Here is a 24,040-nt window from a genome sequence, read left to right as displayed (position 1 = left end):
TTCAAGAGTGATTTATTTCCGCAGTATAACTAGAGGTTTGCATGAATATTACCGTATTAATTGTCCGCTTACCAGTTTCACTTATGAACGGGGAACAGGGTGGACGGTTATTGATGATTACATCTACTGTATGGGAGGAATAAAGGAAACAGAGGATCACGAATACACAGTCTCCAAGGTATTGCATACATATAATTCTAATTCTACCTGGGAAATAGTATCTGCTCCAAGGAATCTTCGTTGGCACAAGCCGCTTGTCTTTGCCTTTGGTAGGAGGATCTATGTTGTAGGAGGCAATAGGATTTCCCCCGATTATTTTGAGGATGACGATGAGGATTGGACACATTTTTGTGAATTTTATGACCTTGACAACGAAGCCTGGCACGTTCTGTCGTTGAAAGTGGGAGATATGGACAAGTTTGGTAGTTTTGGTGCTAGTTATGCAGCACTTATGGATAATAAAACAACAACAGTTTTTTATTCATTTTATGATGGAGGTTCTATGTTGTTTTATGATGTTGTTATGGAGGAATTGCGTTACGAGGAACATCATCCCAATTTGGAATTGGGGAGAAATGGTGTTCGACAAGGGCTCGAAGGTTGTAAGTATCTAGATGTTTTATTCCGTGTTGCGATGAATAGGAAGCCGCTTGTATGTTATTCGACGTTGTATTGGTTTAGCTGTGACCTGTGCTTATATGGGTATGATTTTGGTAAAGGAAGATGGTATCAATCAAGAAGCCTACTGAAAGAACTAATTTGGCCACGTTCCCTGCAGATAGTTACTATTCCACTTCTGTTTGACCTGTGTAATGGAAAATTTCTAGTGATGGCTCCTACAGGTCTTAAAGAATTGGGAATGGCAATCCTTGTAGTTCGCAAAGAGGAAGACTCTCTAGTTGTGTCCGTGCAATCCTCCAAAATTGTACCTGTTGACACTTTAAACCACATCAACCCCATGGATGGGATGGTTTATGTGAGTGCACTTTGTTATTCATGCTTTACCCCCTTTTATTAGCATATTTTTTGTCTGAATTGGTTTGTTCGGTTTTCTTTGCTAATAATTCTGATCTCAGGTCTTTCTTTATTCTTTCTTACTCTGTCATGTCCAGGGGCGGAACTACAGGGGTGCATGGGGGGTTCAACTGAACCCCCTTCGTCGGAAAAATTACACTGTATATATAAGGTCAATTTGTTTATTTATGTATAACTATTAAGTTTTGAATCCCCTTAACACAATATGAACTCAGTGTTGACACCCGATTTTGTCCCGCCCCTTTTCCGAAAATTTTATTTGCGAATAGCCATGTATATTTTTCCACAATTATTTGCCTTCTATTAATATAGTCGTTTACTACTATTATTATTATTATTATTAATTTTGATATTTATTGTTATCATTATTATCGTTATCTTTTATTATTATTAATATTATATTATTTTTTATTATTATTATTATTATTATTATTACTGTTATTATTTTATTATGCTGCAAGCACTTAATGTTATAATTATTAATATTATTATAAGCACTTAATATTTTTTTTTGCTTTAAACAGAAGCATATGTCACGAACGCAAAGAAACAAAAATCGCTGAGGGAAAATCAATCGTCAGAAGATTGGGTTTGACCTCCAACGACTATCGATTCTCGTTTTGGAGCCAAAGTTTGAAATCCGAAAAAAACCCTATTTGTATCCTATAAATATGGGCATTTTAGAGTGGAAGGGGACACTTTTTTTTTCCGCCGACCTCCCCTAAAAATTTCAAAACCTGCCCACTTTTAGTCGTGGGAGATATTCGTTCGGTCTTAATCGTGCCATCCCGGGTCATTTTGTTTTTTGAGCGAGTTCGGATTGCGTCGGATCCAAGACCCCTGCCCCAGTTCGCTGCACTCGAAAGAGGTGAATAACCCTTCTTTGGCTAATTTAACTTCAGTTTTAGTAGTTTAATAATACTTGCATGTTCATGCGTGTTTTTGTTGATTCAGTCGATTTGTTTTCAGTTTAGTGGCTCAACAGCATCTGTGTGGATTCATGTTTTGGTTAAGCTTCAGTTAACAGTGTTTATATGTTCGTGTCTAAGTTAGTTTGTTTCCTGTTCGTCCTACGAATGATGGTCAAAATGTTATCGTTAGTTTTCCGATATCATGTTTTTCCCCAACCTCGGTGGTACTAGTCTGGGGTTACTCCTCTAGGTTTTAAATAGTAGCATAGGTCAGCCCCCCGAATCCATTAACCTCTCTACTGTCAAAGCGCATGCCCGTGCCTTATATTGCTACCATGTCTTATTCTATGATGAGTGTTTCTTTTCGGTTTCCTGCTTTAGTTAGGTCCCTTTAGATCATTTATGATGCTACGAAACTGTATGCTTGCACTTTTAGGAATGGACTGACATGAAGATTAAATAGCTAGTTGTTTGCCGAACCAACTTTTCAGTTCAAAATCTGGTCAAGTAATAGTCTTAACATCCTCTTCTTTAGTTTCATCTCTTAGCTTGAGTGTTTGATCCATTTAAAAGTCGAAGGGTGAAATATTATTGTGGCATATCAAGAACGTCATGAATATTATGTTGATTGTCGTGCCTCATTAGAATTTTCACAAGAGGATGATCTTCTAGCCCAGAACAGCTTATGTAAAGTAAAATGATTCTAGATATAAAGCCATTTGCATATAGGAAGTTATCGATAGTATCGTGTCAATAGGTCATATATGTTTGGTCCTCAGTTCTATGGAAGTGCTTAAGAACAAAATCTGAGTAAGCTGTGGTTCTAGGATCAACTTACGATTTTAGTTTGAGGTAAATGTGTCGCTGCGCTTTGGTGGATTACTGTTGCTTTTCTTAGAGATGTTGTTCCTTATAAAAAGGGGACATATTGCTGCACTTGGTTTTGAGTATTGATGCTATGACCGTAGTAGCTCTGAGTCGAGTTACTATTAATTTCGAACTTTGTTGTGTTGCACCTCTATGGCATTTCGTGTCAATTTGTTGCTCCCTTTCTACACAGACAACTGCTACATATTTGAACAGATGTTACACCTGATCAGGAAAATAAGTAGTAAGTTTAAACCAAGTGGGCTGCTGTATTTTTACGAGTTGTTGTACCATTCAACTGAGTTGTCGTCGGACTATAAATTGCTGCATTTTGGGAGCAAATTCTTGGTTGTCTATTTATGTAAAACAATTGCTGCCTCTGGTTGCTACACTTGACAAAAGAATGGTTGTTGTATAGCATATGTTACTGAAATTGCTGCACTTGATGAAGTGAGTTGCATTTGATGTGGGCTGCTATGTGTTGAGAACAGATTGCTTCACTCTAAATTGTTGAGCCCTCGAAATGTTACAGTCTTGAGATGTTATGTTTGTCGTCTTACACGAGCAGTGCCTTATCAGATGCTACACTGATTTGAATAATGATACTAGACCTAGGGCCGCTGAAGAGTTGTTTAACTTGAGGCCTCACTTTTAAAAGAACGGATTTCTATACTTGATTGAAAGTTTACTGATCTGAATATGTTTAACTTAGCGAATGTGCTTTCTCTTAACCCACCCTGTCCCTAAAAAATGATTCGCATAGCGATTCTTTGAATCTCGTCGATTTTGGTTGTGCTCGTAATTAAGTTTCATGCTTGTTTTTCTTTGCTGGACTTGACTGGTCATTGTTTTAGAATTCGTCTTTGTCTATTATTTTCCTTATTCAATTTGTTTCATTTCCTAATCCTTGTCACCCTTTTCTTTTGCATGCACACTTTGGGGAGCGACATGGAGTCTTCATAAAAGACTCTCACCGCCGCAAGCAATCTCGTTGAGATTAATGTTTGCCGCCGCTAATCCAAGACTTGCATTTATATCTCCGGCGATATCTCTCATATTCTCAAAAACGCACCCCAAACAGGATACGATAGAGGGGAAGGAGCAACGGAATTCCCCTCCCATCGCGTCATCAATTTTATGCTTTATATATTTTTATGGATTTTGACTTGCTAGAGTATTTTACTTCCTAGATTGTTAAGTTAAGACTACTTTAAATAGTTAATCTTATGGTGGGGTAGTTTAGAGAGGATGGATTAAAGTTTAATAAATTTGGAAATGACGTCTTAAAGAGTTGGTTAATTTAATCTATTTTCATAAGTTAAGGTATTTTTTTTTAGTTATTAATTTTATAGAAGTTTATCTCTAACTATACTTTAGATCAATAGTAAATTTTAATTCAGTCATATCAACTGAAGTAAGAAAATGTCTTTGAGCACTAATAACAAATTTTGGATAATAACCTTACATTTTTTATTTAATTGAGCAACCCTTTTGTGAACTAAAAAATTATCACTTTTACTCAACTCCCCTTTAAATAAAAGTGTCATTTCATCCTTAAGTTATTGAACCTTTTTTTAAACAAAAGGCTTAAGTTTTTTTTTTTTGTTTTTTTGTTTTATTCAAATAATTTTCTCAACATATGAGTCAGATTATTGCTAACTTCAAACCTGAACCCTCAAGTTTCTTTAAAGCAGTATTTATGTACAACCCCCTTAAAATTCATACGAGATGTTTTATTTGAAAATAAGTGACACTAAGATATATGATTTATAAAAACAAAATGATCATCAGTCTTTTTTGAAAATAGCTATTTCTTTATTTAAGTCTAGAAAATGCATTATTTTATTTATTTGCAAAGTCCACTATTTTAATTACTTATATACTTTTATGAAATATCTTTTTCTTAAATTATTTATAAGATACTAATTGACTGTATTTCATCTTAATTTCTAATTCTAACCTAAGTTTGGCCGGTAAACCGTAGTTAACGGATCCGAGAGGATGTCTAACCCTTTCCCTTTAGGATAATTAGAATCCTTACCTAGAATTAAAAATTAAGCAGACCATTAACGGAGGTTTAGTTAGCTTTACCTTAGTTAATAATTAGGTGTCCTAATTCACCTTAAAGTCAATTAGGTGGCGACTCCTAAAATAAAGTAAAATAGGAATCTCCAATATGTTGTACTCCGCTTTGACCCGATCTAAATGGGGTATAACACTCAGCTCAGCGGCTAAAGGACTTAATGTTTAGCCAATTGTTCCGGGTTTGAGTCATGCTAGAGACATTCTTTTTACCATTTCAAAAGTCCTGGCTTCGCCCCTGGTCATGTCTTATAAGAAATAATCCTTGTTATATGGATGTTTGCGCTTATCATGGTTGTCTACCTTATGAAATTGATCCAGCTACTAGGCGTTGGAGGGGGAGGGTCTGCGTGGTTCATTTATATCCTGTAATCTGTATATACATGAAAAAAGCCCCCGGTCTATGACATGGAGGAGTTGTCATTATTATCCCTTACTTTAGCGAAGCAGATGATTTCCTAAATTCTGTTCATGCGAGGACCATATTGTCCTTGCTTTTGTCCCTGCACTCCTTTCCAGTGATATTAAAGGCGAGCGCCTTGTCGACTATGTCGAGAGGCGAGGCGAGGCACTTGAGTATTGCCTTTTTCCAGCGAGGCACCCAGTTACCAACAAGGCGAGAAGAGGCGACGAGGCGAGAAAGGTGTCGCCTTTTTAAAAAAATAAAAAAATAAAAAGAGGCTGAATTAAAACATAATTCTTTTTCTTTCTTCTCCTCTGCTTTCAGTCGACTGGTACTGGGCAGATTCTTTCTTCTTGCACATCTTCAGTTCTTCCTCCCCCTGTTTTTGTCCTCTGTTTTCTTCCTCTTCTGCCCAGTTTTTTCTCTTCAATTTCCTGACCAGGAGCAATGTACTGTTGAGGATCTTGGAATTCAAGAACTTGAAAATCTTGAAGAAGAATTAGAATAGACTTTTAGTATTGCTTGTCTTATGAATTATTGAGTCCATTCAAGTTCTAGACTTTTAGTATCTACTACCTACTTTTAATTTTTGAATTGAAGTATTTGCTAATATGTTATTGCTATCGAGATTTTGATTATTCATATATGCAATTAATATCTTAATTTTTTGGTATTAATTGGCGCCTCACTTCAAAAAGGCGAGCGCCTCGCCTCTCGCCTCTCAAAAAGGAGAGGCAGGCCCTTGTCGCCTTTTGTCGCCGCGCGCCTTCCGAAACACTGCTCCTTTCTTTGTGAGAATGGTGACCTCACAACTCTAAGCCCCTGTAGAATATGTTAACAATATGGCCTCTCTGGTCATCCTGATCCTGAAGTCTCCTGGCTGTCTCCCTGTTTACGCCAATTGCCTCGGCCAATAATTCTATGTCAAGACCTCTGAAGAGATTTCCAGATAGAAATTGTACCTTGCTTAAGCTACCATCTTGCTATACCTGTTGATGTTGTCCTCATTGTGGGTTTCCAGCTTGAAAACCTTATTTCTATTTATTAACCAGTACTATGGTTCTATAGTATTTTTTGTATGTTCTCTGAACCCAATTTTCTGACATACCTTTGAAGTTTGATTAAGTCTTTTGGCACTGTTACTGCTGTCTTCCAAAACAACAACAAACTCCTCATTTCATTCGTTGTAGAGATCCAGTGAGCAGCTCCCGCAGAATAGGCAATGATGTCACCCAATCTAAGTTGTCCAATCCTCTGATGGCGATCTTGGAACGTTGAACCTGCACCTGTTTCTTACTGAAATTGCTGGTAGGACCTGAAAGTTTCAGGAAATCGAGAATACATGATGCAATGAAATCCCCGACCTGAACGTTACTTGGCACAAAGCTATAGAAAGTTACAAAAATAGAAGATGGAGAAGTCTCTGAAAAGTATAGCAAAGCTAAGAAGGAAGGTAAGTATGCTATCATCAAAGCACTAGGTGAAGCTCTAGCGGACGCCTAAAGGGAGATAGAAATGTAAAAACTAGCAATATTGATAGAGAAAAGGGGTAAAGACTTGAATCATGTTAAGTGTATTATAAAATAATTCCAATAAAGTTTGATTTGAAATATATAAAGGAGAGATGGAGAGACTATTTTAATCGGTTATTGAATTCAAGTCGTAAAGATCACTTTATTGCTCCATACATCCGTGCCAGACAAGAACTTCAGCTATGCTCATGAGATTAGGCCTACAAAAGTAAAAGATGCCATGAAAATATGAGGGTCAGAGCTGTGTCAAGGCATAAGGAAATTTTGGAGCACTTTTGCTCAGAATATTCATTTTGAAGCAGGGAATGGCACTATCATCAGGTTTTGGAAGGACAAGCGGACAGGAAACTCCACCATGCAGGAAGCATTTCCCACAATTTTCAATCTAGCCCAGGATCTGAATGCTGTCATTGCAACTTACAAAGAAGGGGCTAACTGGAACATCATGCTTAAAAGGGATTTGTATGACTGGGAATTCTCTGAGTTGCTAAACCTCCTCTCTAGTCTACAGCAAGGCTTCCTTAACCCATTGGCAGTAGACAGACTTAAATGGGGTAAACAAGGAGGTGGCATATATTCTGTAAAGTTGGCTTACCAACTACTGTGCTCCAATAATCCCTTTCTTAACAACTGGCCTTGGAAACTTATATGGAAAACTAAACTGCTCCCCAAGGTCATTTGTTTCACCTGGACATGTCTGTATGAGGCTTGCCTTACTTTGAATAATTTGATGAAAAGGAAAACTGAGCTACCCAACAGATGTTATATGTGTAAAAAAGAAGCTGAAAATCCTAGCCATCTTTTTCTACATTGTGAAGTTGCCTCTGATTTGAAGAGTATGTTTATGTGCATTTCTGGACTCAAATGGGTCATTCCTCAATCAGTAAGGGAACATATATGTCCCAGTGTTTGTGGAGAGTTGATAAATCCATCAAGAATATCTGGAGAATGATACCTACTTGCATTTTTTGGAGTATTTAGTTAGAGAGGAATAGGAGATGTTTGGATGGGGTCTCAACTCCCATATGCTCTTTAAGGACTAAATGTACTGCTGGTTTATTTAGTTGGTCCAGTTTGACCTCCGTAAATAGTCCAGATCAGTTGCTTTAGCTCCGGCTTAGTCAGTTTTTGTATAGAAACCAGGAATTTTTTTTGCAAGCTTCAATGACATATCTTGTAACTACTGCATCTTCTTGATGCTTTTTCTTTAATGAAATCACTTACTTCATCCCAAAAAAATAAAAATATGAGGGTCAGAAAGCATGTGGTCCATATAATATTCCCACTAAGACTTGGAAATTCCTTGGAGTGATACAGCTTACTAAGCTAGTCAATGTTATATCAAGGAGTGTGAAGAGGTCAAACGAGTTGACAAGAGAGTACCTGAATTTTCATGTAGTAGAACAATAGAGATGTTTAAAGTTGTCCAAACTATTCTGGTATTAAACCTCTAAGTTAAATGATGAAATGGGGGGAAAGACTCATAGTGCCTACCATTGTTATTGAAAGAGATCACTTTGTTGCTTAAACGGGATTTTTTCCTATAGGAGCATATCATGCTATATACTTGTGGTATCTAGGATATTTGAAAGATTCTAACATATTCTAACTACACAACTACAGAAGTAATCAATTATTTAATTTTTGCTGCAAATTAATTTTTTTTGTGGTTTATTAGTTGAAAATGAGACTAGTTATATAATTGAAGTTTCATTTCAATGGCTTTGTTGAAATTTATATGTTCATGAAGTTTCTGTGAAATATAGACGTAGTCGTATCGAACAATAGTATGCATGCTTTACGCTGAAGATGACCATTGTCATCTAAAACTTCTAAGAAAAATTAGAATGTTGATAGAAATAATAAATTCATCAAGGGAAACATCTTATGAGATAAAAGTGACACTGAAAGGGAATTTGGAGGTGATTGTAATGCCTGTGAAGGGTTGAGTGGAATTGGGAAATGTCGAGAATTGAAATGAATTGGGAAAGTGGAAAGAGCCAGTGTTTAGGTGTCTCAAACGAAAGGCACGTGGCAGCTTATGAGCTGAAATAAGTCAATAACACGGCACTCGGATTCAGCATTCGATAGTGGAGATTAGATCAATTAGAAAGTGATCCGACATCTCAAATTAGTTCAGCAGTTAGATATTAGTTAGCCTAACTAATAAATGGAATCAAACGGAAGGAGCAGATGAGTTTTTGGAATTCTGGTACAATTCTTTCCTTTTCTCAATTATTCTACTTCTCTTCTTAATCTCTCCTCTTCTTCTTCTTCTCCAATTCTCTTTCTTACGCTTCTTCCCGCCATTGCTGGTGCAGTGAAGGAGCTTGCTTTGCTATCTCTTTTTCCTAATTCTTAGATTGTAACAGTTGATTACTCAATAAAAATTCCAGATTTCCATTACATTTGTTCTTAAAATTCCCTAGTCTATTACAGTGAGAATCCTAACTTTCTATGGTTGCTGAACTCTTAATGCTGAACTTGAGTGGAAAACTTGAGAACAGTTTTCTCTGTTATTTTATACACTGGGAGATTACTTTATGCCTTTCATCTTTTGCGATGCAACTTTAGGGTTTGCTCTTTAGACTCCTTTTTTTCTGTTTTTAACTGTCTCCTTTGAGAGGGAGCAAAGGGGGACTAAGAAACATAATTCGCCTAGTATAGAGGCAGTTTTCAAATTCCTTGATATTGCTTTGGTTTTGGATGTCCTTCTCAAAAGGATGCTTTGACTTCAGATATGATGTTTTGTTTAAATGGGAAAAAGGTAAGTAGTATGAGATTCTCTTCCACCTGTTTCTTCTTTCTTATCAGCTCACCATTTAGTTCGTGATGAGTTTTGTCGTGCTGATGGCTTTTTTACTTTTGTGTTGAAGGTTTAAGAATGAAGGGTCTATGCTTGGAAAAAGAAATTTGCAATGGAGGACTAATGGTAAGACGTTTGTTCGATTATTGTTTTTTGTTTGGAGAAATAGTGTTATTTCAGTGGTTTCCCCCTTACCTCGTGATGTTAAAGAGGAACAGACTTAGATAGTCCCTTAAAGTATGCGTAGAGGAATATTTTTATCCCTCATATATACTATTGATATATAACATCCCTTCTGTTGGCAAAAGTGGACATCTTTGGTTAGCCCTAACAGATCGATTAATACTAACGGAAGAAGTCCTAAAGCTAACAACGGCAGGTCATTAATTCTTTTATTTTTCTCAGAATTTTATCACTTCTTCCCTCCCTTTTAAAATATGCCTAGAGTACATACACATTACCATCTTCTACAGATAAGCTACTGAAGGAATGTCCTCTTACTTTTCTTTTCTCTATATGTTCATCTAACACATAACTTTTACCATTTACATACGCTATTTATAATATACACACAAAGAGATTGTGTGTAGACAAAGAGATATATGGGTACAGTGGGATTGATTATGTTTCATTTATTATTATTTGTTGTATTTCATTTGATTTGATTCCGTTGCGGCAATAGTTTAAGATGTTGTATTTATGTTACTGTAAACCTCCGTAGCTTGTAATGATTCTCACAATAATTTGATAGTAATATAAGAATTAAATACACAGATTAGAAATGTAATTGCGTTCAAGGCTTTAGCAGAGAAGCCAGGTTTAATCCTTCAGTTGATTTGTTTGTGGTGTTTTAGAAACAAAAAGAGAAGTCTTTTTTAGTTTCCTACAGCAGTTTCACTTTTGTCATGGATCTCAACCATGAACTGACGATATTACTTGGTAAAAAACAACTGAAATTGTTATTCCTATTTGCAAAATGAATTAGTAGTATCATCGCGTTTTAATGAACATATATATTTTTATCTTTTGATTCCAAAATTTGCTGCAATGCCTGCGAGTCCCCGTGACACAAAGTAGTCCCCAGGTCTTTTTCAGTTAGTTTTAGACTAAAGCTGTCCATTTTTGTAAACATAAGGGATGTTTTATATTCAGTAGTATAGATAAGGGATAAAAATATTCCTCTGCCTATACTGAAGGGACTAGCTAAGTCTTTTCCTCTGAAGTTAAATGTGAAACTACTTGGAAGTGCATCCATTTAAATTGTTGTTATACCTTCGTTTTAACAATTTTTTGTTATCCTGCTAGTTTATTTAAACCAGCACTCAAGATGCCTTTTGCTATCTGGCATTTAGAAGGTAGGTTTGTTTTTTTGTGTGTATGTGGAAGGAGGGGGAGGGGGGGGGGGTCTTCTACTTGCTGGAGTCTTGAAATTGCACTGAGCTTTCTTATTTGTAGTTCGTTAAGTATCTTTTATGCTGCTGTAATATATCTCTGACCTTTCTTTTTTTGTTGCCAGAACTTTGTTTTAGGTTGACATTGTTAAATTTGACGCGTACAAGCTTTGTACTTCAGCTGCGTGCATCTGGTACAATCTGATGGACTTGAAAATGTGTCATCTTAACTTATTGGGCTATGATGATGATTTGCTCCACAAATTTAAAAAGTAAGAAAGAGGAATTTTAAAAAATGTGTCGAAATGTTTTCGCAGCAATTTTCTATCAAGATATATTTCTCAGGCATTTCTTTTGGCGTTGCCAGAACTTTGTTTAGGTTGAAGTTGTGCAATTTATAGTTGTACTAGCTTTGTACTTAGGTGGGTGCAGCTGGTACAATGTGATGGACTCATAAATGTTCCAATCTATGTTTTAGTTTTTCTCCTTTATAAGATAGTATATTTTTGTGTTAACGTAGTCTTTGCCTTCTGGTGAAAAGGGCAGTTGGGCTTTTAAACATTCTTTATTTTAAGGGTTGATTTTTTACCTAATTAAACATATGTACGTAGCTTGTGCAAGTTGTAAGGAGGAAAGCAGAAGTGACAAGACAATTGGGTAATACAATATTCCCTCCATCCCATCACTTTAGCCAAAATACGCATATTAAGAAACCAGTAATACAAGGTGAAGTTTATTAAATTATCCTTATATAATAAAAATAAATTATTTTTTCCTCTTGAGTAGAGTATGCACAAGTAGTAATCCTTTGGACATTGAGATCCAACAATACTAAGTTACTATATGTGATTTTTTCCATCATTATTTAGATGTTACTTTTAACTTGTAAGCTTTTGTGAAAAAGTTAGTCAATTTATATCTTGATTTCTTAAGATGACATTTATTATGGGACGGAGAGAGGAGTATATAATTGGGTTTTATGACTAGAGAAGTACTTATATATAGTTGACACGTTATTGTAGTAGGTAATGGAATTTTTTTTTTCTAGGATTTTTAAAATTCAGTTCGTGTATTTTAACATCATCCAGGTCTGTAATGGCCTAATGGGTCACACCTGGAGAGTGCACTTATCGGTTTCTACTTTAAAACATCAATTACAGATCATTTTTCAGGTCTTTTGTATTTTATAAGGTGCAATGACATGTAAGTAGCCATTCGGTCAAAATATTGACAACCGGGGACCACATAAAATCAAAAGATATTGTAGTCAAAGATATTTTATAAGGTCTTTGATTTCTGCTTATAGTTGTTGGGTCTTGTCTTTCCAGATTGTTTTATCAGCGAAACTTCTTCGCTCTTGTTATTTCTTATTTTCGCACTACTCTGATATGCTTGTTCGTATCAGACTCTTTTGTCTTGTATTCTCTTGAGCCGAGGGCCTTTCGGAAACAACCTCCCTACCTCCCAAGGTGGGGGTAAGGTCTGCGTACACTTTACCCTCCCAAAGTGGGGGTAAGGTCTGCGTACACATTGTGGGATTTCACTAGGTATATTGTTGTATATTGTAGTCGAAGTATATATAATAATACATTGCATATATACATTAATTAAAAGTAAAATTACATTATATGTTAATTGGAATAACAATGCTATCAAAATTGATCCTTTTTTTAATTCTTACAAACATGACCCAAATTTTTCTCTCATTCTCTCTCTCTCTCTCTCTCTCTCTCTCTCTCTCTCTCTCTCTCGGCCTCCCAACATTAAGCATCTGTTTCTCATATCTTTTCTTATTTCCTTTCCTCCCTATAGCTGTTCTAATTTTTCAAAATACATTTTATACGACTTATCATTATACTTAATTCTAAACACCAAACATGGGATAATTGAAGCATATTCTTCTTCTTAGTATCCCACTGTTCATCTAAATTGATTGTAATTTTCTTATTCAAACTGCCATCTAAGCTACCCTTTGGTGTTGTTGGTTGTTGGTCTTGTGATTGTTTTTTCATTTACTTTCCTAAACATAGACAAACATCAATTTTGAAAGAAGTATTACATTTTATTATTGTATCATATCTACTCCTTTGACATGTAACCTTTAAGTCGATATTCTCTTTAGTGTGGTTGATTGAAAATTTGAAGAATAGAAGTACACCATTGAAGTCCGTTTAAAACTTCGATTTCAGAAATTGGATTTTTAGAGTTTGTTAGTTGTTTGGATTGGATATTGTTCCAATTGATTGGAAACATCAATAGGAGTTCGAAATTTAAATTTGAAGTTATTTGAAATTGATTCGAGCTATGTTTGATTTAAATTTCAGAATAATTGCAAGGAAGAAAACAGAGTCAGTTTTTATATAATAGTGTATATTATTGTATATGTTGGTATAAGTGTTTGTATATGTTTTTGTTAAGAATCTGAATATGTTTGTATTTTTTTGGCATAATTTTGTATATTGCTCTTTTGGGGTGACAGCACATCACAGTACTCTTTCAGTGAAAAAAATACCTTTTTGCAGTGTATGATTGTATACACTGATATTTAAAAGTGGTTGTTTTGTATAATTCTGATTGCATATGTTTGCCCTTTGTGTGATGTCTTGTTTCTTTCAGCCCAACTGACAATTAAGATAGGAATCTAAAAGCTTTGTTATTTTATATCAGATATGAGCGTATTGTGTTTTTGGGCCAAAGTGTAATGTAAGTTTTGAGCTATTTTTTTGCAATATAAGTGATCAAATTGTATATTTCTGAAATTTTCCCTTAATTAAACACTTCATATATACACTTTCCATACAATTTGTACACATTATATACATTTTTCTGTATTATTTGTGTATAATAAATGTATATATACTATATACACGCTAACTATACACATATTATACATGTTTCGGGGATACTTTTTTAAGGAACACAGTCCACTTGCTTGTTGAAAAGAATGAATGTTTGTCGGAAAACACAGATCCGGAAGCAAAGTTTTGTGGTTCTTCAAACGGACATCGTTCCAATTTAATGGATGTTTGCCAAAAATGCCAATCCGGTCGGATGCCGAAGCAAAGTTTTGTGGTTTTCCAGAGAGACATCATTCCAATGACATTAAAACAAACAGATTCAATGAAACACATAGGAAAATACAAAAAAACCGCAGAATAAGGGATCATTGGAGAAGTGAAGCTCGCTGGTTTTAATGGATATTTGTCGGAAGATGCAGCTCCGTGAATGAGCATCTCACCGGCGTTATTGGTAACACAACGACGAGGGAGAAGGGGCAGTGGCTGTAGCGTTGTGCGGGCCTTGCCAGATTTCGGCGGTTCGTCGGAGAAGAGGCATCGTGAGCAGTGGCGGAGTCAGGATTTTAACAGAAGGGGTTCAAAAATATAAAGAAGCAGACAAACGAAGAAGCCAAGGGGTTTAAGCCAAGGGGTTTCAACGTCTAATATATATACATAAAAAAATAATTTTCACCTTGTATATATAGTGTAATTTTTCATCGAGATACTGATCGTGAGGACGGCCTTAGAGAGATGAAGGGAGCATGACTCTTTAGAGATACTAACAAAGAAAATATCTGATGACCTATTTTTTGCGATAAATAGGTTATAACTTGTCTTTATTTTGGGCTTAAGGTATATTTCGAGTTAATAGCTTAAAATTGAGCCATTTGTTTTTGCTGGCCTTTTCCCAACTTATAACGAGTCTTATTGCGAGAGAATTCTTTTTAGACCATTAAAAAATGAATTAGCTTCTTTACATTTTTTATCGGATCTCTCTGAATGGACTAACTTCGGTACATTCATGTTACAACAGATATGGTCAAAATTCTTCACAAGAATCAGTTTATTTAAGTTAAATTCAACAATAATACTTGGAAAGTACATTAAGATTATACCTAACTCAAATAGCAAACATCTAACTTTAGAGATAGGATGCGCAGGGCTGAGGGTAATGTGTTCCAAACCTCTTATAGCATGAGACCATGAGTATCAAACTTTAATGAAAATCGGTGTATCATCAGAAATCATTTTAGCGTGGGAACGAGCATGATTTGATAAGTCAATTAACGCAATGGAAATTAGAAAGTGTAAAAAATAACGTCTAAAGAAAGATATATTATCCAACTCTTTTCAAATTTACCAAATGCAGTAAAAATGTCCAATAGATATGCACAACCTGTTCATTGATTTGTGTATTAATAGTATGTTACATGTATATTTAAGTATAGATATACAAAATCTATACATTAACTTGTTATTTTTTAAACTAGATCACCCCAAGCTATTGGGCTGTAACTATCCCAGAGAGAATATAAGATCATCTGCTATTCGTTTGTTGATTAAAGCTTTTAATTTGCACTTGTGTATTTATTGTAGCTTTTGGAGGGACAAGCTTACTCAACTTAGATCCAACAGGAATTGGACACCGCAGGTATCATTTTCAATATTTTTCCACAGTAACACAAGTTTTTTTTAGCAAATCCAATAGTCTTTTTCTATTCTTTCCAATTAAACAAGTTTGGGGTTGGGAGAGTTGAATACTATAAGAAGCTCTCTTAATTTCTCTGACAGGATTATTGCAGTTTGTTCAAACAAGAAACCCTATGTTTATATAGAAGCCATTCATAGGAGTCAATGTGGTTAGCAGCTTTGAAGATCAATTATGGCTCTTTTGCAAATATGTAAAAAGAAATGATCAAAATAGTCCTTTAACGTATAGGGGTTGGATTATTTTGGTCCTTATTGTATAATTCTTTAACAGAAATGGTCCTCAATAGTCAATATATGTAACAAGTAGACACTTTTGGTCTACTATCCTACCTATAATGAAAGATGCCAAAAAGTCTGTCAAGTTTAACCGGCCATTAAATAAACTCTGAATTTTGGCCAAAAAAAAAAAGAAAGAAAAAGTTACATTATTGATCGCTCGCCAGAAATAATTACAGCCGTGAGCGAAATACACAAAAAATATACATTACTTATGTAAAAAATATGTATGTATGTTATATGTGTATATATACTTTAATATTTACTATAAAATATACTCCCTCCGTTTCAATTTATGACACCTTTCTATATTTGGAACAAATTACCTTTATGCAATGATTTGTAGTCATACAAAATATATGTGACTCATTTAACATCACAAGTTTAAAAGCCTTTTTTTAAAAAAAAAAAAAAAAAAACTCTGTGCCCAGTCAAATGGATTCACATAAAATTGAGCCATTTCTTTTTCTTTGGCATCCATACCATGGCCTTTTCCCAACTTATAACGGGTCTTATTGCGAGAGAGTTCTTTTTAGACCATTAAAAAATGAATTAGCTTCTTTACATTTTTTATCGGATCTCTCTGAATAGACTAACTTCGGTATGTTCATGTTACAACAGATATGGTCAAAATTCTTCATAGAATCAGTTTATTTAACTTAAATTCAATAATAATACTTGGAAAGTACATTAAGATTATACCTGACTCAAATAGCAGACATCCTAATTTAGAGAAAGGATGCGCAAGGCTGAGGCTAATGTGTTCCAAACCTCAATAGCATGAGATGAGTATCAAACTTTAATGAAAATAAGTGTATCATCAGAAATCATTTTAGCGTGGGAACGAGCATGATTTGATAAGTCAATTAATGCAATGGAAATTAGGAAGTGTAAAAAATAACGTCTAAAGAAAGATATATTATCCAACTCTTTTCAAATTTACCAAATGCAGTAAAAATATCCAATAGATATGCACAACCTATACATTGATTTGTCTATTACATGTATATTTAAGTATAGATACACAAAATCTATACATTTACCGGTTATTTTTTAAACTAGATCACCCCAAGGTATTGGGCTGTAATTATCCCTTAATAGTAGTTGTTGTAAGTTGTGCGTCCACCAAATAGTATATGGAGAGACCTGATTGTCTACCAGTTCTCTCAGACAGTGCAGTAAGTAAATAACACAGGATTTTACCGTGAAAAACTCATTGCTCAAGGGATTAAAAACCACGACCTACTACGTAGGATTTCACTTTACTACACTGAGCAACTTCAGATTACAACCTCTTGCAATTTAGGAATTTAACTCACATAAATACCTCACCCTTACAATACACCTATTGTAAACTACAGCTCTTGACTACCCTTAGCCAAGCACACAACCACGTTTGACTAACTTTAGTCAAATCAACTAATACACTTGACTAACCCTAGACAAGAGTATCACTCAAATGCTACAGACAACATCTAAAAAATTAAAACACCTACAAACAGCTTCTTCAAAGAGAAGAGTAGGTTTACAGTTTAAAGAACAAATGAACAAAGACTCACAACAACCTAAAGAACATAGACAATAATCTGGTGTTTGGATCAGACAATAATCTGGTGTCTGGATCAGGTTCTTCAACTTGTAAGAGGTTTTGTTCTTGAGAGCACTTGAGAACTTATGGCAGCAAGAATTGCACAAGATTGTTTAGGTTTTCAAGTGATGCCCAATATGTTGGAACAAGTTGTATATATATTGGGGAACATGTGGGTGAGATAGAGACCACTCATCTCATGCTTGACTTAGAGCATGGGCCGCGACCTTCTTGTACGATTGTGCGATTGATGATGCGGACTTTATAGTTGTTGTTGCTGATTGTACACCGTACAAAGAGAGCAGATCGCGAACCAGGTCTCTCTCTGTTTCTCCAATAATTTGACAATCATCAAAATATAGAATGTACTTTGTCTTACCAGTAGTATAGGATCTTCTGCTATTTGTTTGTTGATTAAAGCTTTTAATTTGCACTTGTGTATTTATTGTAGCTTTTGGAGGGACAAGCTTACTCAACTTAGATCCAACAAGAATTGGACATAGCAGGTGTCATTTCCAATCTTTTTCCTCAGTAACACAAGTTTTTTTTAGCAAATCCAGTAGTCTTTTTCTATTCTTTCCAATTTAAACAAGTTTGGGGTTGGGAGAGTTGAATTCTATAAGAAGCTCTCTTAATTTCTCTGACAGGATTATTGTAGTTTGTTCAAACAAGAAATCCCTTGTGTATATAGATGCCATTCATAGGAGTCAATGTGGTTAGCAGCTTTGAAGATCAATTATAGCTCTTTTGCAAATATGTAAAAAGAAATGATCAAAATAGTCCTTTAACGTATAGGGGTTATTTTGGTCCTTATTGTATAATTCTTTAACAGAAATGGTCTTCAATATATGTAAAAAGTAGACACTTTTGGTCTACTATCCTACCCACTAGTGGTATTAGGTCCGTGCTAAGCCCGGGCCCAAACTATATTTAATTTATACTTGCAACTTTTTTTTTTGTTTTCTTGCTATTCTTGCTTTTTGCTTTGTTTTTGTAACATTATATTAGTTGTAAAAGTAGTTCGATAATATCTAAATATTTTTAAACTATTAAATTAAGTTAAAAAACAAGATTTTTCTTAGAGTATATTTTAAACTTTCTTTTTATTTCCAAACAAATGCATGCACCAAAGCTCTTCTCTTCTTTAATTTTAACGGAAGGTTTTTACAGTAAAATCTTTTACCTTATGTTGGATTAACTTCATTATTTTTTCCTCAATTAAACTTGTATTGGATAACTCATTTTTTGCAAAAAAGATTACAATGTCTAAGTAATATCGAAAATATTTGATGCTGCAAATTATTGTATGATAACGTCACTGAAGTTAACTTATAAATAAAGATAGCATTTAAAGCTAAATAATTAAAAGTCTTGATACGGAAAAATATTTATTGATGTTCCTTCAAATTAAATCATACTAAAGGAGTTGAAAAGTTAATGAAATCATTTTTTTTAATTAATTTAATCTTTCTTTTTCCTTAAAAAATTCATATTACGGAATGATGTATTTCTTTAGCTTTTCTTAATTTAATTTACTTTTTTAAGAAATCTATATTGTAATTTTTTAAACATGTATGGAACATCGTTATTTCATGTTTAACTTAATCATTTTGTCCTAAATTATATGGAACATTGATTATCCTATCTTTCGCTATAACATTGCAATATCCAAAAATGTGAAAAATCACTTTCATTTGAAATTATTGAGTATTATTTTTATTTGGCGAGTTAAACTCTAATTTTTAATTATTTTTTCAAACATTTTTAGCTATATATATAAAAAAATTATTGTCCATAATAAATTTCTTTAAAAAAAGATAATTTAAAACAAGCTAAATAACCATTAACGCATAAAAGAAAGACAACAAATTTTTGGATCAATTTTAAATTTTGTTGAATAAATAGATCTTTTATGAGTTCAATATCACATTTTCGTGACATTATCACTCCTTATAGCATTTAAGAAGTCCATCTAACTAATCAAATTTGCCAAAATGGATGAGAACTTGCAAGATCATTAAAACTTCAAATAAGGTTAAATGGACAAGATTTTTTATTTTTATTTTTTTTATTTTAATGAGGACTACAAAAATTGAGTAGCTTTTAAAAAATAGACCATAAGAACAAAAAGTAAATTTGAATTCTTTTATGGAATTTTTACGCGTTATAGCTACTTCTAATACATAATTAGTGGTAATAACTACCTTTTATTTTAATTACTAATAATAACTAAATACTTTTCTAATTTAATTTTTCTAGCTACACAAGTAATTTTTGAATTACCATTTCGTAAATACACCTAAAAATTAGCACCCCAATCCCATATCCCCTTTTAATGGTAACAATATTAATCACTTAATATACATTACCATTCTCTCTCCTTTTTCATAATTTCTTACCTTTTATGATCGTCTTCTTCCTCTCTTCACCCATACACGCAAAAATTTCACTTCCATTCTTACCAATCAAGAAGATTCGTCGTATTTTTTTTTTTTTTTTTCAAAAAAAAGGAAAAAGAAGCCTTAAAGTACTCACGTTCTATCCCATCTCCTTTGTTTCGTGAAATTTTCGCTATTTGTGTTATTATTCTTCCACAAAATCAACTTGGTGGAAGTGATTGTTTTTGCTTCAGGCCATGGTGGTGGTTATGGCGGTGCACGCGAGAGAAGGGGAGAGAGAAAGTTTTTTAGGGTTTTGAGAAGACGAAAAATATATGTATTTGTGTATGTTCTATGATATAACTACCAATTGTTGTGGTTGGTGGTGTATTTTTGTAAGTTTTTCTATATATTTGTGTATTTTGTTTAAATTAATTCCATCAGTTCATCTAGTTTTAAATACACGGGTGATGCAAATACATGGTAAGTTTCTATATATTTATGTATTTTGTTCAAATTAATCCCATCAAATACATGGGTGATGCAAGTTGTTACTCACACAAATACATGAGATTTAATTTAAAATACATGGGGTTTGATTGGAAACTTCAAATACATTAGTTATGCTATCAAATACATGGGTAAATAAAAAACGAAATCAATATTGAAAACTTCAAATACTTTACCACTAAATACATGGGTGATGCAAATTGTTACTCACACAAATACATGATATTTAATATAAAATACATGGAGTTTGATTGGAAACGTCAAATACATTAGTTGTGCTATCAAATACATCGGTAAATAAAAAATAAAATCAATATTGAAAACTTCAAATACATTGGCTGTTGATTGATCGTGTTTGTTTTGTCAATGTATTTTCAAAGGTGTTGAAGATTTAATTTGAAATTTGAATTTTTACGTTTGAATGTTGAAGAATGCATGGAAGAAGAGAAACGTGTAAGGAAAGGGAATATTACAGGAGATTTTCCTGAAAAGAAGGTAAAAAATATCTTAATTTCTCATTTAATACCACCAATTCTGACCTAAAATAAAGGAGCTTTTCCTTTTTTTTTACCGCATGCTCATGTATTTGCGACAACAAATCCATGCGAAAACATACACAAATCGGTCGATTTTTAGCTACGAATGGTAATATTAAAAATGGTAGCTACAAATGGTAGGAAGCTACAATAAGATAGTCATTTGAGAAATTTTACCTTCTTGTATTTTGATCTTAAAGCTTGGTTGTCATAAAAAAAATAAGGACAAAAATTAAGTTTGACTTTAGAAAATAAAGTCAAGACCTAAAAGTAATTAATAAAAAAGTTTAAGATTATATTGGAAACTTTTGTGAGGACTACAAAAGTCCGTAGGTTGTCCCTTATATATAGTAGTAATAATGAAAGATGCCAAAAAATCTGTCAAGTTTAACTGGCCATTAAATAAACTCTGAATTTTGGCCAAAAAAGAAAGAAAGAAAAAGTTACATTATTGGTCGCTCGCCAGAAATAATTACAACCGTGAGCGAAATATACATTACTTATGTAAAAAATATGTATGTATGTATATATATATATATATATATATATATATATATATATATATATATATATATTTACTATAAAATATACTCGCTCCGTTTCGATTTATGACCCCTTTCTATATTTGGAAATAAATTACCTTTATGCAATGTAGCCATACAAAATATATGTAGCTCATTTAATACCACAAGTTTAAAAGTCTTCTCTTTTTTCTTAAAGAGTTCACATAAGTTGAAAGGGAGGGAGTACATTTTTTCGGTTATTATTTTGATGGACGGTTATACAGTGTAAAAAATCCAAATAAGAAATAGTTTGGATTATTAGGACGCACCAGGGCGACATTCCAGAGGCCACTACAAGAAGAACTTGTCCATCATCATCATCATCATCATCATCATTTAATAGAAGTTCTCAGTATACTTGCTAGGCTTGCTTGGGCTATCTTCCCAAATTAAGTATCAGTTTTATGGATTGAGATACCTGATAGCGTTGAAATGAAAATTTACAAGACATGAACATTAACAATAATTGAAATAATTAAGTTGACGAACATATGTCAGTTCAACTATTGAAACAGTTGAACTCTACCAAAGTTGCTTTATTCCTAAAATTGCTGCAACTGAAAATGCTAACCAAAACAGGCCTATCTCATGTTGCAATGTATTTTATAAATGCATCTCCAAAATGATTTGCGCTAGATTTAAAGGTGCTGTCAGTATATACAATTGTGGCAAACAATCAGTCTGCCTTTTTTCAGGGCAGGTCCTTGGTGCATAATGTGTTGGTTTGCCATAACTTATTGAAGCACTATGGTAGGCAAATTAAAGGTGTTTGATGAAGATTGATCTAAGAAAATCCTATGATATGGTCAGCTGAGAATTTCTGGAGTAAGCATTAAGAGGTATGAATTCCTGACAGACACATTCAGTTGATAATGACTTGTGTGTCTCCTCCAGCATTCACAGATGAAATGAATGGTGAAGGGCATGGTTTCTGGGAAAAGAAAGCATAGACAGGGGGACCCAAAGAAATAAATAAAATAAATAAAATAAAAAGGTCAAAACCGACCTCAAAAATCGATTGCGGATGGTTGATTTTTGGGCACTACCTGCCAAAAATCGATCGCAAATCATTGATAATGACTTGGTCGATATTGGCAAGTGAAATCGGAAAAGAGAGCTTAGACAAGGGGACCCACTACTAAAAAAAGGTCAAAACCGACCTCCAAAATCGATCGAAAACCAAAAAATCGCAAATCATTGATGTACTGACCGCACTTATCTTTATTATGTCTTTCAAAAGTCATTAAACTTTGCCTAGTTAGCCTTCATGATCATTTCAGCCAGAAATTACAACTTCCGATTCCCATTTAATGATGTAGCAGCTGTAAGTTTTTTAGAAAAAAATATTTAAAAAGATTAAAATCAATACTCGAATCTATTTAGAACCCAATCCATCCTAAACTCGATACAATTCTTGACATGACCCGCTGATTCAAAATTATAACAAGCTAAATACATCATGAGAAGATATCTCATGTCCCAATAGTAGGTTTGTTATTATCAAGGCCTCCACATACAAGTTCCATTATATCAGTGATATGTGAATAGCTCGAGAGCGAAGGAAGTGTCCTCCACGGTGCAGAATTGTACTTGGAATGATATGTTCTCTCTCTCTCTCTCTTTTTTAAACAAGGAAATTCATAACATAAGGGGGGCTAAATGCTAAAAAAAACCGATTCTAATTCTATATATTCTCTCCGATTTTTATGCCTTTATCTAAGCGAAAAGATCAAATGTTCAATCCATTTATTTTTCTAATACTGAAGCAGGTTGGAATATGTATTATCACAATAATGGTAGAAATAGAATCATTTTTGTTTTGATATTCTATACAAAATCCTATAACTTAATTAATAAGCCTAAGTAGCAGAAGTTTGTTTCTAGGAATGTTTTATCAATTTCTTTCCATTTGTATCTGTTGAAAATTCCAATAAATTCCAATTCAATTTAAGTAGAAAATGTTGTCTAGCTGCTTGGTGGGTCCAAGTTTACAGGATTCGTGATCTAGAGTTATGTATGGGTGGACGAGGATAACTTAGAGATCAACGATAATCTAATTAGTGTTTTTTTGTCTTAACACATGCAATGCACATCATCAAAGGCTTAACGAAAAGGTTAGTATCACGTGAGTTTCTAAAACTTGCAAAGACACGCTGCTCTCAAAGATTAGTTTCTAAAACCTGTTCAAAATATAAAAAAAAGACACGCTGCTCTATATATACATAAAAAATAATTTTCAAAGATTTTTTTAACTAGTCGTTTGCAATGATGTGGTATAAAGAAAATATGCAAAGTGATGTACAAGGCTGCAATGATGATATCACAAACATGATGTTCGAAAGTTCTAAAAAATAATCATTTCCCTATATCAAGATGGAACAGCATGATGTGTAAGCTTGGGATATCAATTTTAACGGCTATGACATGATACCATTTGCACGATTGCCCTTCAAAGGCACTGATCTTTAATTTTTTGCCCCTAAAAATGATGGTCTTTAATTTTTATTCTTCACTAAAAATCTCTTACCGCTCAGTTAAAAATTTTTTTAAAAAAATTGCAAGATACAATTCGAATTCGCAAGGCAGAATTTCAAACTCTACCTTAAGACAAAATTTTGCTTTCAGGCATAAAGCAAAACTCTATCTTAAGGCAAACCTCTTAAGGCAGGTTT

General features: G+C 33.8%; 1 protein-coding gene across 6 annotated transcripts; it reads left to right on the top strand.

The window, feature by feature from the left end:
- The first annotated feature begins 66 nt into the window (after positions 1-66).
- On the top strand, positions 67-11,307 carry LOC132039854 (uncharacterized). Of its 6 annotated transcripts, none has more exons than XM_059430391.1 (4): positions 67-976; positions 1,113-1,186; positions 9,707-9,762; positions 11,166-11,307. In XM_059430391.1, the coding sequence occupies exons 1-4, from the start codon at positions 131-133 to the stop codon at positions 11,168-11,170; spliced, it is 981 nt and encodes a 326-aa protein (XP_059286374.1). In that variant the 5' UTR covers positions 67-130; the 3' UTR covers positions 11,171-11,307. The 6 variants fall into 6 exon arrangements, 4 of the variants coding, with proteins under 4 accessions (XP_059286374.1, XP_059286373.1, XP_059286372.1 ...); XM_059430390.1 differs by having other exon boundaries at positions 11,153-11,307; XR_009410503.1 differs by lacking the exon at positions 1,113-1,186.
- The last annotated feature ends 12,733 nt before the right edge of the window (positions 11,308-24,040 follow it).

Source organism: Lycium ferocissimum, chromosome 12 (genome assembly GCF_029784015.1).
Source record: "Lycium ferocissimum isolate CSIRO_LF1 chromosome 12, AGI_CSIRO_Lferr_CH_V1, whole genome shotgun sequence".
Taxonomy (NCBI): domain Eukaryota; kingdom Viridiplantae; phylum Streptophyta; class Magnoliopsida; order Solanales; family Solanaceae; genus Lycium; species Lycium ferocissimum.
Note: the sequence above shows the minus strand (reverse complement) of the source record. Positions and strands in the feature narration are given on the sequence as shown.